Source organism: Carassius carassius, chromosome 45 (assembly GCF_963082965.1).
Source record: "Carassius carassius chromosome 45, fCarCar2.1, whole genome shotgun sequence".
In the NCBI taxonomy this organism is placed as follows: Eukaryota; Metazoa; Chordata; class Actinopteri; order Cypriniformes; family Cyprinidae; genus Carassius; species Carassius carassius.
Window position 1 is genome coordinate 12,145,739 of NC_081799.1, and position 17,151 is coordinate 12,162,889.

The 17,151-nt window shown below is 37.3% G+C and overlaps 2 protein-coding genes across 2 annotated transcripts; one reads left to right on the plus strand and one right to left on the minus strand.

Moving 5' to 3' along the window:
* The first annotated feature begins 5,504 nt into the window (after nucleotides 1-5,504).
* On the plus strand, nucleotides 5,505-10,993 carry slc25a1a (solute carrier family 25 member 1a). The gene is made up of 9 exons (XM_059539139.1): nucleotides 5,505-5,990; nucleotides 6,525-6,632; nucleotides 7,373-7,472; nucleotides 7,552-7,690; nucleotides 8,855-8,939; nucleotides 9,192-9,296; nucleotides 9,401-9,516; nucleotides 9,643-9,716; nucleotides 10,160-10,993. The coding sequence occupies exons 1-9, from the start codon at nucleotides 5,753-5,755 to the stop codon at nucleotides 10,272-10,274; spliced, it is 1,080 nt and encodes a 359-aa protein (XP_059395122.1). The 5' UTR covers nucleotides 5,505-5,752; the 3' UTR covers nucleotides 10,275-10,993.
* On the minus strand, nucleotides 10,452-16,769 carry nle1 (notchless homolog 1 (Drosophila)). Its single transcript, XM_059539138.1, is given in 15 exon segments — nucleotides 10,452-11,609; nucleotides 11,715-11,785; nucleotides 12,943-13,102; nucleotides 13,632-13,737; nucleotides 13,740-13,833; nucleotides 13,916-13,964; nucleotides 14,066-14,199; nucleotides 14,295-14,487; nucleotides 14,918-15,015; nucleotides 15,094-15,170; nucleotides 15,257-15,295; nucleotides 15,298-15,335; nucleotides 15,432-15,655; nucleotides 16,496-16,553; nucleotides 16,555-16,769. Coding segments are annotated over 15 exon segments (1,419 nt in total). The 5' UTR covers nucleotides 16,620-16,769; the 3' UTR covers nucleotides 10,452-11,596.
* Nucleotides 16,770-17,151: the final 382 nt, after the last annotated feature.

The following is a 17,151-nucleotide window of genomic DNA, read 5'->3' on the forward strand; positions in this document are numbered from 1 at the left end:
ACATTTGATTACTTTATACAATGTAGCATTCACTATTTATGATATATATGATTGCCGTGAAATAAAATTACACATTGTGAAATACGATTTTATATCGCTGACCCAGTTGGTTATTAGAGACAACATAAAAATAGTATGATGTGTAAAATAAATTGATTTACTTAAGAATGGTACATTTTTCTGAATTTGCTTTCACTGTTGTTTGATTAGTCTTTTTTGTGCAGGCAAAGTGTCTGTTGTTTGATGGACAGAGAAACAGTTCATCTTAATAAAACTGTCTGTTGACGGCTACCTAAAATAAGAAAACGTGAAATTGTTAATATTTTTGGTTCAGTCTTATTTTATCTGTTCAAATTTTGTATATATTTGTTCAGTAAAATATTGTAAACAATTTAAGGACTGTTTGAAATAATAGAACTGTCTTTCAGTTATATAGTATTACTGTTCTTTGAGGTCAAGAACACCACTCAACTGTTTCACTGTTTCAGAGCAAAATCCAATTAGTTATTTCATCATTACATTACATTCCTTTTCATTTGTCAGCAGTGAGGAAATGTTACCTTTCAAGAATCATGGATTTCTTGTCTTTACTATTCACTGAGGTGCTTATTTTATTAATGCTGTTATATGCTTGAAATTATTCTAATGCATTATGTGCAATGTTGTCAAAAAGCATTTACTAAGGATGAATCAGGAATGTAAAACATTTATTGAATTGCCCAAAGTTTGCTAGCAATATGAAAAACATTAAAACTGTGTACACGTGTACTGTAAAACTGGGCTACAGGTAGCTCTTCTCTTTTAAAGTGTATTTGCCGGTTGGCAACAGATCCACAACGGAGCGTCCAGTTAGAGATTTATACGGGATTAACCCATTTATTGTCACCACAGAATTTGCATGTGTGTGTGGTTTTCTACAAATAAAGATATATATATATATATATATATATATATATATATATATATATATATATATATATATATATATATATATATATATATATATTAAAGCCAAAAGAGTGCTTTAACTCTTAGAAATGAGCGATACATATTAAATATATATAAAATAAACCATATGATGATTAAATCGCACACAGATTATGTCCTTTAAACATAGCGGTAATGTGAGATAACTAGTATGTAAATACACACAAACATCTTTACCAGCTAGTTCGTCTTTGTCAATCGCATGCATTAATTTATAAACACTCAAAGCAGTTCAACGTTCACAAACAATATAGAAAGCAATGGATGAGCAGACTCTTACTCACTTTTTAGGCACGCACACAACTTTGGCAAAGATAAATCGCTACAGTACAGCTAGCATCTGTCCGCTTTCCCGATCGGTAACTTCGTTCTGTGGGCGGGACCGCTGACCTTCGCATCCTGCATGTAGTGCTGATTGGCTCGCAGGATGGATGCTGCGTGTGCGTTGACTGTAGTGTATTGCAGGGGAAACTTAGCCAAATGAATATAACCTGTGTCGCCTTTTTTACATGTACATTAAAATAGATTCAAATAAAAATAGAGACAGCCTGGTGTTTATATTGATGTGCTATAGACACATTTTTAAACATTTTTGTTTGATTACAGGCAAGCATGAAGGAATGAGGAGAGGCTGAGAGGTACATTTCTCAAGAACAATCTTCACGTTTCAGGTGTTATCTGAGGCAGCCAAAGTCTGGGAGACTCAAAGTTGCCTCAAGCTGAGAGTTCACACATGGAGTGAATTGTCAACAAGGTTGAGTCTAGCAACATCCTAAAGCTAGAAGTGTCCATACACCATTGGCTTATGAGGCAAGACAGGATGCCAAAATGATTTTTACTGGCTTTCTAAATCAGAATCTAAATATATATATATATATATATATATATATATATATATATATATATATATATATATATATATATATATATATATATATATACATACATACATACATACATACATACATACATACATACACAAACACACACACACACACACACACACACACACACACACACACACACACACACACACACTACTTTACAAAACTCTTATGCCATTAGTATTTTCACCAAAAAGAAAAAAAGTTTTAAAACAGTTAACTCTATCTTTTGCTGCAGTGTGTCCGTAGAAAATATCAGTTCAAGGAGTCTGACAACAGCCAGTGCTCCACACAGAGATCTGGGGCCAGTTGCATTTAGTTAGCCTCTATGTTAAGCCAGTCTCTTAATTAAGTTTGACCAGTAAGTTTTTCACATATGAACAACAACGTTTTCAAAACCTTTTACACATATCAGCGAAAACGGCCAAAAACGCTATATTACATATGCCAGGACAGTAGTTGGTGATGTCCCCTTGTTAGTAAACAATACCTGTAGGGAAGTGATGATTATATGATGCGTCTCTGCTGTTGGTTGTAATATTGGTGAAGTAAATCCACACTTTGCTGAAGAAGCATTTAGCAAACTCTTGAGCAGCAAAAACAAAACCATGGACTCTGCATGTCTACATAGCCTACCTAACATATACTACTCATGCACATGACGTCACCATTTTCAAAGATTCCCATATTGGGTGTTTACATGGATACGGTGACATTTTCAAAAACTTGCACTTTGAAACCTGTTTTCAAAAACTCTGGTTTCGCTGTCTACACGATAACACTGCAACCAGAGTTTTTGAAAATCTTCACCCTGGCTGGCGTTTTCAAAAATGTTTGGTTTCAGTGCCCTGCTGCTGCATTTGCATGTGGATGAACGGCCAAACCGCATAGAAAAAATTGCAGTTTTGAAAATACCTGCATTTGTGTGGAACAGGGCCTAAATGCTGAAGAAAGGTGGCAACGTCTCCAAGATGCTTCAAGAAACCTATCTGCAAAGCTATCTGAAAAACTATTCGCAAGTGTTCCTAGCAAAAGCTGGTTTAATCCCACCAAATGTTGATTTGATTTCCTAAATCTGTTTAGGACATCATTTTTCACAGAATCCTCACTTTACAGCAGTTTTACACAAGAGCCTAAAACTTTCACAGTACTGTAGCTTTGCAGGTAGGTTTCTTGAAGCATCTTTGAGACGTTGCCACATTTCTTCTGGATTTAGTCTGTATCAGCTTCTTCATGTAATCCCAGATGGATTCGATAATGGGTGAGATCGGATCTCTGTGTGGAGCATTGGCTGTTGTGCATACAAATGTCTCAGTGGAAAATTACAATTAATGGTAAAACGAATGTTTGGAAATAACGATAACTGCCTTAAAACCATTTTATTTTTTTTGGGGTGAAAATACTAAAGGCCTAAGAATTTTGCACAGTAAATGTTTAAAAATGTATACAGACATGTCTTTGCCCTGGTATTAGCAATAAGTTCATGCACCAATATTGCAATATGATTTGTGCAAAGAATAGTTAACTTAAAAGGTTAGTTTACCCAAAAATGAAAATTCAGTCATTAATTACTCACCCTTATGTTGTAACGAACCCATAAGATCTTCGTTCATCTCTGGAACACAAATGAAGATTTTTTTATAAAATCTGATAAAAACATGCGTGCACTGTCTACTGAATGTAACCAACGCTGATTATGTTTATAACATTCTGGAGTACTTTACAAAATGGTAGAAAACGGTAACTCGGGGAGAAGAATTGCTGAATAAACTGTGTTTTTATTATTTTCTTTGCGCACAAAAAGTTTTCTCGTAGCATGGTAAAATGATGGTTGAACCACTGATGTCACATGGACTATTTTACTGATGTCCTTACCACGTTTCTGGACCTGGGAAAATTGCAGCTGCATTGCTGTCTATGGGAAGGTTAGAGAGCTCTCAGATTTGATGAAAAATATCTTAATTTGTGTTCCAAAGATGAACAAAGGTCTTATGGGTTTGTAACGACATGAGGGTGATTAATTAATGACATCATTTTTATTTTTGGGTAAATTTACCCTTTAAATGAGCACAAAATCGATATTAGGATGTGAAAGATAGATGACCAGGAAATGGACAAACAGCTAGATGAAGTTCTCAACAAGTATGATTAAATGACTAATACTGAGCTCAAATGGTCCAGTACTACAGCAAGGGTGCAACAGTAAAGTCTCACTCAAATGTGCATTATGGGGACATATATTATCCATTCTGAGGACACCACTGTATAAATAGGTAAGGTTATCACTTGAAGTAGGATGAAAAGGATTTCAAAATCCAGGAAAATGCATGGAATTGTGGATGGAACCTTTGAAGATAACTGAAATTGTTCAGTGGGTTTGTGTATATGTACTTTACTGATTACCCTTATGCAAATACTTTGAAGAAAGTCACCTTTCAAATAGGAACTTTAAGTTGCTTGACTGGACAAATACAATTCAAGCCACCTATTCAGTTCACCTTTCCTTCTTCCTGGTGATTTAAGGTACCTTTCAGCTGCTAAAATATACTAGTGGAAAAATGGCCTTTCACTTAGAGTGTGTGCAATCATTGTCATGCTGGTGCTCTTATCTCCAGCCCTGGTTCAGCTCTCAATAGGAATTTGTGGCCAAGAGGTGGGGTGCGAAACTGGGAAACTGTTGGCAGCATTTGAGGAACACATCTGCACTTCATCACTGGAGCCATATTCAGATTCCCCAGTCTTTAAAATTCCAAAGTATTCTTGAACTCCTGCATGGACCAGCACAGATAACTTAGTACTGTTTTAAACAGTGTCTATATTTGAATGCTAAACTTTCTGTTAGTTAGTTTTGCATGTGTGTAAATAAAACTGAAAAAAGCTTGCATTTAAGTGTGCAATTTAAACCAGGTACACCCAGCTGTTACCCAACAAACACCATCATTCACACAAAAGACCACACTTGTCATGTAATACAAGAACCACTTAACCTACATAAGAGGGTATAACTGTATAACAGGATCTGAAATGGTTACAAATGTATTTCATGTGGCCTATTTAACAAATGGTTGGTATAAAGAGAGGTTCTCTAATTTTTAGGAAAGGTTGATATTCAAGCTATCAATTAAATATTCCTTTCATGATTGTGCAATTTTCTAGCTAAATAAATAAACATGTAGCCTAAACTACCAGCATTAAGAACACAGATTCAAATACTAATTACAATTAGTTAATTATTATTATTTTGTTTATTTTGTAATCACAAGGTTGCAATTTTAGCTTAAATAAGGTAGGGACTAGCTAGTTTGAGATCAAATGTTCGTTTGTAGGATAAACTTGACATACATTTAAAAAAAGGTTTTATTTATTTTAAAATAATAATAACTTGGATAACAGGTTGAATGGCCTAGCTTGACGAAAATTTTAGTAATTCAAATTTTCAAGTATTTTATACAATTAATTTATATGAATGATAATATTTTGAATTTAGAAACGCAATAACCTTAGACAACTGTTTTTCAAACATATCTACATTGGATGTCTTTGTTATTAAAACTCAAACCTTCTCTGATTAAACATTTATTATTATATTTTAACAAACATTTTCTAGCGTGTGGAAATACAATAGGACCAATTGAATCGGCGATTGTACCTTATTAATATTACGTAAGATGAGTAACGCAATAAATTTATCAAATGTTTAAAACAGACCAATGATTGAGCTCAATGCATGACCTCTTTATTAATATTCATGAGCTCCTCGCTGCCACTCCTCCGCAGTGTCTTCCTGTGATTGTGTTGTCTGTGTCCTATTGGGCAGATACATCTTGCCGGTGGTCACACATTATAGATTTTCACTTTTTCGCGTAAATTATTATTGAAACATGTCGTCTTTGTATAAGCCGTTTTCTGTTTCGGAAGGAGCGTGCAAAGATGCGATACTGAGACGAGGATGCACGCCGCTACAGCATCCTGCAGCGCTGCCCCGGATTGCCTCCGCCGGCGGGGGCTCGACGCGCACCTTTACCCCAATTCCTAACATGTATCCAGGCCAGAGGAATCTAGCGGCCGCAGCAATCGGAGGGAGAAAAATCACCCACCCGTGGAAGGCTATTCTCGCAGGTAAGTGCGTACTGTGTTTGTGTTAGAAGCACACAAGCGCCAATGTTTTGGTGGATCACGCTATACGCTATTATGCGCGAGACCACAACAACAGTCATGCGTGATTACGGATCAAATGTCTCCCATTTATAGCCCCCTCCAGTCTGCCATTACTGTGAAACTCACTGTCAGTCCATGACCTGCATGACTTTTTTTGGGCAACCAAATGGTAGCTTCCAGAAATCTCATGTATTGACATGTAGCTCAGGCATTATACAGGGTTGGACACTTAGAACAGTTTGCTAATACTAACATAAATGTCAGTTTAACTACTCATATTCCAACATTGCAAATTTAACAACAAACACTTCTTTGGTTGGATTGTTCAAACATGTATGTCTTAAACAACCAAGCAGAATGAAAAAAAAAATGTCCTTGTATGAAACTGACTTGTCCTTGATTGAAGTCAAACAGCTGTATCACATAGATTGACTCTGATGTCAGTGAATGTAATTTAGATGCACTTTACTTACTGAAGATATTATTTTTATCCAGGTGGCATTGCAGGAGGCATTGAGATCTGCATCACATTTCCAACAGAGTATGTGAAGACCCAGCTACAGTTAGATGAACGAGCAAATCCTCCACGCTACCGAGGCATAGGTGAGGACAACGACCATTATTAAAGGAATAGCTCACCTCAAAATGACAATTTTCTGAAAATGTACTCGCCTTTAGGCTGTCCAGGATGTAGAAGAGATTATTTCTTTGTCAGAACAGAATTGTAAAAAAGAAATCAACCACTAAAAAGTTTTAACTACTTTTAAATCTGTTTATTCGGGTTAAAATACGATCCCTGAATATATATTATTGCTTTCGCTGGTGAAAAACTCATCTTGTCCGAATCAGGAGAGAAATATGCACAGATCAAGCAGTGTTTACAAGTAAAAACAGTTCTAAATAATGTGTTAGTGGATTTTGATGACAGTGAATGAACAATTTCATTGGAGGAAGTGTTATTATGGATTATGGACTGATATTTTGGCCAGAAGCATCAGTTTAAAAATAAAATACTTTGATGGATTTGTTTCTTAAAAACACTCAGCTTTTCACTTCACAAGACATTCACTGATGGACTGGAGTTGTGTGGATTATCTGTGGATTATTATAACGTTTTTATCAAATATTTGGATTCTCATTCTGACGGCACCCATTCACTGCAGAGGATTCATTGGTGAGCAAGTGATGTAATGCAAAATTTCTTCAAATCTGTCCAGATGAAGAAACAAACTCATGTAGACCTACAATATATATCTATTTTTTGTGAACTATTCCTTATCTATACGAATGGACAAAATATGTGAATGTTTAAATGAAATGCATAACCTGGATTTTTTGCACAGGGGACTGTGTTAAACTGACGGTGCAGGATCATGGGTTGAGAGGTCTATACAGAGGACTTAGTTCACTGCTTTATGGATCCATTCCGAAATCTGCAGTTCGGTAAAAACGTTGGTCTTTAAGTGTTTGAGCCTAAATAGTGTCTCTATTGCTGACACACTTCATTTTGACATTATGGCAGGTTTGGGACATTTGAGGTTCTTAGTAACCCAATGAGGGATGCCACTGGTCGGCTTGACAATAAAGGAAGTTTGCTGTGTGGACTTGGAGCGGGAATTGCAGAGGCGGTGTTGGTGGTCTGTCCAATGGAGACAGTCAAGGTAGGACTGTTACTGGTTGTCTTCATTTTAAATCAAAATAATACATCACCTTAAAGGCATAGTTCACCACAAGTTGGTCCCCACTGACTTGCATAGTGTTTCTTTTTCTTCCTCCATACTGTTTTTTTTTAATTAGTTTATTTGTCAGGGACAATGCAGCGCACATTTTTACATACATAGTTATCACAGTCAGAGCCATAACAAAATGTATAGATGTGTTGAATAGAAGGTTTCTAGCCGATAGGCTAATTTGCAATCCCAGTCCCTGGTCAGACCTTTCTAAAGGATAATCCATATATATGATTTTTAAAAGAACTACATAGTGTGAGTTACACAATTATGCAGCAAATACATTAAATACTAACATCAGCATTTCGAGTCGTGACCATATTACACAAAACAGCACATCATGTAACAAAATAAACACCAAGCACCCAGCTGTTCGTACCTGCTCACCGATAACCCCAATAGTGAGGGCCTGGGCTGCTACAAGATTATCTCCCATACCCCAGACCCCGCCCTGTGGGGTGATCCTTGGCAGCCATGTGTAAACAACCAGGGATCCAACACAGACAATACATCACAACAAAACTGACTCAGTGGCCACATGTTTGATTTTCTTTCAGCCAGTTTTTCACCTTTCTATTAAATGTTTTCAGTTCGTTTTGTGTTTTTATTTCAGTTGGTAAATCATTCCAAAAATGGTTCCCTATCACTGTAAAACATGACTGGCCGAAAGTGGTTTTGCGCCCCTCTGCAATGCAGTTGCCACCCACTGCTCTCCTAGTGGCCACCCTCCTTGTGCTTGTTTTTGTCACAAAAGGACAGAGTACCTCTGGAGCTAGATTATTTGCGCATTTAAAAGTCAGTTTAAGAAAAAATAATTTAATAAAACTATCAAAATCTAGAAGCTTGTATTTCTGTATAATCAAACAGTTGTGCCACATAGTTGGTTTCTGATCCATTATTTTCAATGCCTGTTTGTATAATGATATGATAGGTTTGACTGTTGTCTGGGAGGCTTGGCCCCATAAAGTAACACAATAAGATAAGTGAGAGATTGAAGTCATTGGGGACCAGCAACTGAAGGTGAACTAACCCTTTAACTAATCCTCTGTAATGTACATTGTCACTCAAAATATGTCCTGTTTGTTTTATTTTAAGGTGAAGTTCATTCATGACCAGTGCTCTCTGAGGCCACGCTATCGAGGGTTCTTCCATGGTGTACGGGAAATAATTCGAGATCAGGGTACTAAAATGAAATCACTACAACTTACTTATTCATAAAACCAGTAGGAGACAGATCACTCACAGAAAACTTAATGGAAGTTATAGCATCTATCAACAAGTCGGCCACGAAAAAAAAAAATAGTTGGTGAAAAATAAAATAACATAATAAAATGTAATTTTTTAAATTGTTTTTAAAATAAAAAGTCTATAAAATATAACATTAAAAAAATAAATAATCTTGCCTAATAGCATATTTATTTTATGTTTGTAGGTGTCCGAGGGACTTATCAAGGGCTGACTGCTACTCTTCTGAAGCAGGGTAGCAACCAGGCTATACGCTTTTATGTTATGAACTTGTTGCGCAACTGGTACAAAGGTGAGGATGAGATAACTGTCCTTTATTTGACAGTAATATTTTGAAAGTAATTGATTTGAATATTGCCATTCAACAAAATGATCATCTTGACTTTTTTTTTTCAGGCGATGACCCCAGCCGTGACATGCATCCACTGGTTACAGCATTGTTTGGAGCAACAGCCGGGGCGGCGAGTGTTTTTGGGAACACGCCACTTGATGTGGTGAAGACTCGAATGCAGGTCAGCAGAGACTGATGCTTATTATTTATTAAATAATAATAAAATGAATCTATTTATTAATTAGTATAGAAAATGGTATTAAATACCACTCATATTTTATATATATATATATATATTTTTTTTTAGGGGTTGGAGGCTCATCGCTACAAGAACACGTTAGATTGTGCATTCCAGATTTTGAAGAATGAAGGCCCTCAAGCGTATGTTTTTTTTTATTGATTTAGAATCATTATTTCCTTTTGAATTAAATGTTCTATCCTTAAGCCTTAAAGGGATAGTTCACCCAAAACTTTAAATTCTGTCATTTACTCAACCCTTGAGCTGTTCCAAATCTGTATAAATTTCGAACCAAAGAGTTTCTGTTCTCCATTGACTTGCATAGTATTTTTTTCTTAGTATTCAGGTTAATGGAGACCAGCAACCAGTGGTTGCACACATTCTTCAAAATATCTTCAACTGTGCGTAAATGATGACAGTATTTTGGGTCAAGTGTTCTTTAAAGCTGCGGTCACTGAACCCGATGCAACATCTGCATCTGGAAATCTTTCACCCACAGCGAATCTATTGAAGTGATACTGAAACTTTTCTGAACCGCTGAAAACATGACCTCTCCATAACACTTTTTTTTAACTTTGCATCACAGGTTCTACAAAGGCACGGTCCCACGACTGGGCAGAGTGTGTCTAGACGTGGCCATTGTCTTTGTTCTCTATGAGGAGGTTGTAAAGCTACTGAACAATGTCTGGAGAACAGACTGAAGACGCACCAGGTTGCAGAACTGATCGAGACAGACTGAACTATCCAAACACAGTTGGCCACGTCAGTCAAGTCTAAAGATCTAGACTTGAACAGTGATCTCTGGCCTAGAGGATTTATACCATCAATCTGTGTCTGCATTGTTGAATCCGCGAGCTTGAGCCATGAGAAAGAACCTGTAGCTTACGGTATATTTATTGACGCACAAAAATATTCGTACATGAGCAAGCGTTTCATCATTTTGCACTTCAGTAAAATCGTGTGAATCATGTGAACAAGTGTCTTCTCACCACCATGTCGTGAGACAGTCTACTTATGTGGCATGAAATGTAATAGCACAACCATGTACACAGAAATATAAATGTAATGCAAATGATCTTTTGTCTTAGTTAACATGTACAGCTCTGAAAATGTGCTTCAAGTCTCAAAACTGGTAGAGGCTCAAGACATTTGTGATTCTCGATATAAAACTTGCATGTCGAGTGCAATCATGAAGACCAGGGCATTCAAGCTTGATGTTTTTTATTTTTAAACACTGTAAATGGCAGCTTTTTTTTAGTTGTGCAATTTGTTTATAAGCTTCCTTGTTCTTAACACAAGCATTTCCCACAAAGGTTGCTTATTCTGTACTAGTCATGCTACTTTTGTTTTAGTGTCCGATATATAAGCAGTGCTTCTTCACAACCGATTCAACACAGATTCAATAAACCAAAAAGGGTCAGTTTCCCGGCCCGTGACCGTATTGAGTAGCCAATATTGATCAGTCGACCCAAACTCTTTGAATTCCATCTTAAGACTCTTCACGTCATACGTGTGCTGTGCGATAACATCAAACTGCTTTTGATGCTCTACAGTTGTTCATTCAAGATAAGAAAGCCACACGACACAGGTCCCATAAAAATCCTTGTACTGCTTGTTAAATGAGAAAACGTCTCTGCTGACGTAGTACGGCCCACTGTGACGATGCCGGTTATCTCTCGGCACTGGAACAGACCCAGTTAATGCCGCCTGTATCGCAGCATTCGGGATTAAGTTAATTACAAAGATTACACAGATTAGACTGGGTCAGTTCGCCTGCAATTCCACAGGGCTATTGCTTATTTGAGTGGGGCAAAAAGGCAGCGTTTTATCTTCCTTCTATCTGGCCCAACAACATCAGAGAGCATTATATGTCAGCTATTGTGATACTGTCGAAGCGGTTTCATTGGACAAATAGGCTAGGGCTTAATGCTCCGACACTGCTGTCCACCAAGCTGTGGAGTGATGCTTTGAGACGCATGATTGGCTGTTGCGTGCAGAGCCAGGGGTCGCTGGTTTCTCTGGGTTACTTCCTCCATCTAAAGGGGAACAGAAGAGAAGACATGCCAGGTGTTCCTAGCAGGTGGTGTGGCACACCGCATTGTGTGTGTGTGGAAATAAATAATCGGTGTAGAGTCACTTACATCCTTAAACACTTGTCTTTTCCACCACTGGCCACTCTCTGACCGTCGGGACTCCAGTCAACTGCAAAAACCTGAGCAATGAAAGAAAGCTAGATTAGTGGTGTTTGTCCAGGCAAAAACCACTGCTATGCTGTTGCTAATGTATTTTGAGTGTTTTTTAGTATTTTGCTATGTGGTCACGTAGTGACCTGTCAAAAGTAATCTCTAAATGTGGCAAGTTATATGGTTAACAAATATAAAATATATAAAATATGCATACATATATATAACGAAAACCAATGCAACTGGTTCTTGACTCGTGAACGAGTCAATCTTTCGTTCATTATCTGGCTCGGCTCAGTGTTCATCTTCAGTTCTCTCTTCACAGCAGTTCAGTCAGTGTACTGTTTGAGTACATGAATTACTCCGGGATATTGGTTTGTTTTAACTCAGAGGGAGTGTCAGCCACATTAAAAAAGTTAACAGCTTAAGTCATTTGTGGATTAATGCGTATTGGAGACACGAACCGTTTTGATTTGGTGAACTGGTTCAAAAAGATCCAGTTACATCAAATGATTCGTTCGCGAACCGGATATTACTACACTGCAGTGAACGCACTCGCAACAGACCGGAAGAGAAGACAATGATGAATAAAGTCGTAGTTTTTTTTTTTTTTTAGACCAATATTTATTTTCGATTCTTCAACAAATTCTAACTGACCCTCTGATGTCACATGGACTACTTTGATGATGTTTTTCTTACCTGAGATAAACGGAGGTCTTACGGGTTTGGAACGACATGAGGGTGAGTTATTGATAACATAATTATGATTTTTCGATGAACTAACCCTTTAAGTTGAAGTACTAAAATTCCTTAAACAAAAAAATAAAATTAAAGCTAAATAAAAATATATATTTTTAAATGAAATGTTATTAAGGCTGATATGAAATAAAATCTTAATTTTAGATTAAAAAAAATAAATAAATTGCTTGGTAACAATCTGAAGTAAACACATTTAAGTTGAAGTACTACAATAACCCAAACTAAATTAACAAATACAGCTATATAGAAATTTGACAAAAGCACATAAAATTACATCTTAAATAAATAAAAAAATATTACCTACTAAAATATTATAATAATAGAAATGCAACTAAAATAACAGATGTAGGTGTACTGAAAAAGAGAAGTCATTCTAAAGCTCAGGCATATGTACAAGACTCCATTCTAAATCCATTCAGTGTGTCACCTCATCAGCGTGGCCAGGCAGATCTGCGTTCAGCTTGCCCTTCTTGATGTCCCACACCTTCAGGGTGCTGTCACTGCTGCCACTGACCAACAAACGGCTGTCTGCGGACCACGCCACCTGGTACACCGACCCCACATGACCAGGAAGTGAGGTCAGGTACCTGAAAAAACAACGAAAAGAGGATTATACAGTCATTTAAAAACACTTTCACAAAGTTAGAGAAAACATATTAATGTTGTATTTCAAGAAACTCTGGGTTGTTGTTGCCATGCACAGACGAGCAAAATATATCAGCGCTGATGTGATCTGAGTGCCATTTAGTGTACACTACTGGAAGTAGTGTACACTAGAATCCATTTAACACTAATGTTGAATTAATGTAGAATCTGTATATTCATAGCATACAGAATATATGCATACTTTGCAGACACTTTACATATTATATAGTAATATTAATATTGAAATATACAGTAGTGAACATTTGAAGTGGATCGAAACCTTTCATCAAAGTTGTCCTAAAACCAAAACAATACCCGTTCTCATCTTAGGACATATTTGATGAACTTTTTTTGATCCACTTCAAACGTTGACTACCGTAGTACTGCACATATATTACAGAAATGGTAGTATGCTATTCTGAAAAACAACAGCAACCAAATCAACCAAGGATCTGTGACCATCCTGCTTACTTTCCCGTCTTTCCATCCCAGATCTTTATAGACTTATTGAAGGAAGCGCTGGCTATCAGCCGTGTGTCTGGTGAAAACAGCACCTCATTGACCAACGGGCCACAATTGTCAAATGGGCCACTGGCTTCTTCTCCTCTGCTGGGTTCCATAAGAACATTGTGAAATCATCTGATCCTGACACCAGCCTCTCATGACCTTCACCCTTGAAAAGACCAGATGTTCAGGTTTACACATGAATTCTTTCTCTTACGGGTCAGTACTGTATATAGACTGGTCCCGCTCACTCTGACACTGTTGTAGCGCTTCAAAGCCTTTTCCTTGATCTCTTCCATTGTGGAAAGCAGAAACATTTAGATTTATAAAATGATCCACAAACCTTTGAACAGTAGTGTAGTGTATAATAATGAATCAACTGCAGGTGTTGAAACATACATGATCCAGAGAGATCCTGAGGGTTTATGGTTGCAGTAGCTGGCTCAAACGCTCCTGTGCGCAGAACGTAATCTGTGCTGAGGGCCAGCGTGTTGACCTAGTGAGCGTGACCTTGCAGTGTCCGACACTGAACCCCCTACAGCACAGACCAGAACAGATGTTCACACCATCATTCAATCAAACAGCCTAGTAAATACAGTTTCAAGTTCTATTTAATCTGTCTCATCTTACATCTTTGGCTCTCCAGACTTTAATGGTTCTGTCCTGAGATGAAGTGTACAGCAGACCATCACCTCCCCATTTTACACATGTCACAGACTGTGTGTGTCCGGTCAGGATCTTATCACAGCGGCCCAAAACCGTATCCCAGATCCGAATCGAACAGTCTTTACTGGTGCTAGCCAAATACCAACACTCTGGGTTCCTGTGATGGAGTGAAAATTGCTGATTAATTGTTATGTTATTTTATTACTTTATTATAAAATGTTCAGAACAACATCTTGAAGTCTGATGTCTGGTAACCGTAGTATAAGTGGAATAACTGACTCCAGTCTATTGAATTATTAGAAAATAGTGCACACCTGAGGTGTAATGGCATCACTACCACAGGTGTGCATTATTTTCCAACAATTCAATGGCTCATCTTCAATTATTCCTTACATAAACAATATAATATTAATTAGAAGAATAAAACGGAATACAAAAACTAAAAACAAGCTAATAAATTATTTTAATTTATAATAAATTTGATCATGACTTCAGTGTGGAGCTAAAATAACCAAATTAACACATTCACATTAACAAATATAAAACATACTTTAAATACAAGGCCAAAAAGATCGTTCTAAACTCACAGATGGAGAGGTTCCCAGCACAGCCAGGTGATCCACTTCGTATGTCCTGTCAAGGTCTTTCCAATCTGACTTCCTGTGATCAGATCCCACAAGAAGATCTGCGAAAATCATAGGAAATATAAAACAGTCTTGTACACTGGAATATCAGTGACTTATAATAAACCAGATATGCTCACCTGACTGTTTTTGCACCCTGATGCTAGTTTCTTGCCATCTGGAGACCAGGCAATGGACAAAACCCAATGTGTGTGTCCTTATGAAACATGATGGACAAAATGTAAGATGCATGGTTTAATTTACAGATGCTCTGTATTTTATATCACTCAGTGAAAAACTGACCCCTAGCAGTGTGGTGTGGCGTTTCTGTGCTTAGATCCCTAACCTCACTGTCGTGTCCCCAGATCCACTGGCAAGATATCTGAGTAACATCCCCAAAAAGCTTTATTTGAATGCATGCAGCCTGATTTGTTAAATATTTATATGAATTAACATGCAATGTCACGGTTTAATCCACTTACTTTTTCCTGTAGGGCTAAAAGACACAGAGATGACGGCCTCTGTGTGGCCCTCCAAAGAGCTGGTGCATCGAGCCACGGCTCGGACATGAAACACGGCCTGTGGCTGGTACACAACTGGCAGCACCTGCTCGGTCTCCAGGCCCAAAGTCTGTACACAGGAGCCCAGGGACGACACCAGCTCTGCATCCTTCACAAAGAACAGGAACGGCACAGGCTCCTCCTGCAGACAGACAAAAAGATCAGGGTTATGAAACAATCAAATCTGCAGTAAAGCATAACCTGCATCATTCACAACCAGACTCTAGTCATTCAAAGTGATATTTAAAATAAAATAAAATTTTTGTTGTTTTAGACATAGTATGTCAAACTGCTGTCACATCATGTCAACTACTCAAATATATGAACAGCACATGAGGATAAAGTGATTTCGTGTTTTATAGATTGCAATAAACTAAGTATACATAACTGTTTGGGATCAGTGAGATGTTTTGAAAATGTATTACTTTTATTTAGAACCAGTGCATTATCAAAACTGACATGAAAAGACATTTACGGTGTTGCAAAAGATATCGATTTCATATAAATGCAATCTGAAAGTCCTGAAAAAATGCATCACAACTGTTTCCATCCATCATTGATGATAATTCGAAAGGTTTCTTAACCCGTTTAATCCAACATTTTTCCCAGACATGACAATATCCAAATTATGTGTCATTAGTAACCCTTTGAAATAATCAATATTCATTATTTCAATTTTTTTTGGAAAAGTGTGTGAAAAATTGTTTTATGTTAGGTCACAATTAGTATAATGTGTGCACTGAAATAACATTTTTATATGTTAAATGATATTAAAATAGGAAAACAAACAGTCATTCTAAGTTGTAATATTACAATATATCAAACTTTTGAACGGTAGATATATGCATTACGCATCTTAATACAGTGTTTCAAATCTATCTAAAAGTAGGTTTCTAAAAGAATAGACCACAGGTACCATACTCTAATATATCATGGGCTCTGTCAGCTGGATGAAGTACACACTCCAGTCAGTCGTTCCTACCTTCTGTAACAGTGCGTTGCAGACCAGCTGCAGTTTATCCGGACTGATGTCCAGCGGCATCGAAGGGGGATCCGAGCACCTCATCCTGGAGCTGGATCAACACGCGCTCCGCGTCCACGCTCATCCTTCTCTTCAAACGAGAAACACATTGAACTGAAGTATACACTACCAACACGCGAGGCACGAAAGTATTTTGTATCAAATACCTGTCAGTAAGATGTTATAAATAAAAACAAACAAACAAACAAGAATTCCATATCTATACAGAATACAAGAATGTCCACAAAGTAAAAACAAACAAACAAGAATTCCATATCTATACAGAATACAAGAATGTCCACAAAGTAAAAACAGAAATACCTGTCGTTATCTATCAAAGAAAGCACACTCCACGCGTGCAACGTGATGTATTTTGGACGCACGCGAACTGCGCGTGCCTGACATCATAACCGCGCGCCTAGTGTGACTCTCAAGTCTGAATTAAGATGCAAAGGCTCAGCAGGCACAAGAATGGGTGGCAAAAATAAACAGAGAACGAAAGGAAATGTTCAGGTAAGACAAATAAAAGTTACTCGATTATTAACATTTTCTAGCTACCACCCAAAACGGTAAAATAATAGCAAAAGTCAGTATAGCTGGCTCTGCAACTGTTCACA

Excerpts from the sequence above, each read along its gene's own strand:
- slc25a1a (XM_059539139.1), top strand. The coding sequence starts at position 5,753 with ATGTCGTCTTTGTATAAGCCGTTTTCTGTTTCGGAAGGAGCGTGCAAA. Across the intron at positions 6,633-7,372 it reads TCCACGCTACCGAGGCATAG|GGGACTGTGTTAAACTGACG; the intron begins GTGAGGACAACG and ends TTTTTTGCACAG. Across the intron at positions 9,517-9,642 it reads TGGTGAAGACTCGAATGCAG|GGGTTGGAGGCTCATCGCTA; the intron begins GTCAGCAGAGAC and ends ATTTTTTTTTAG.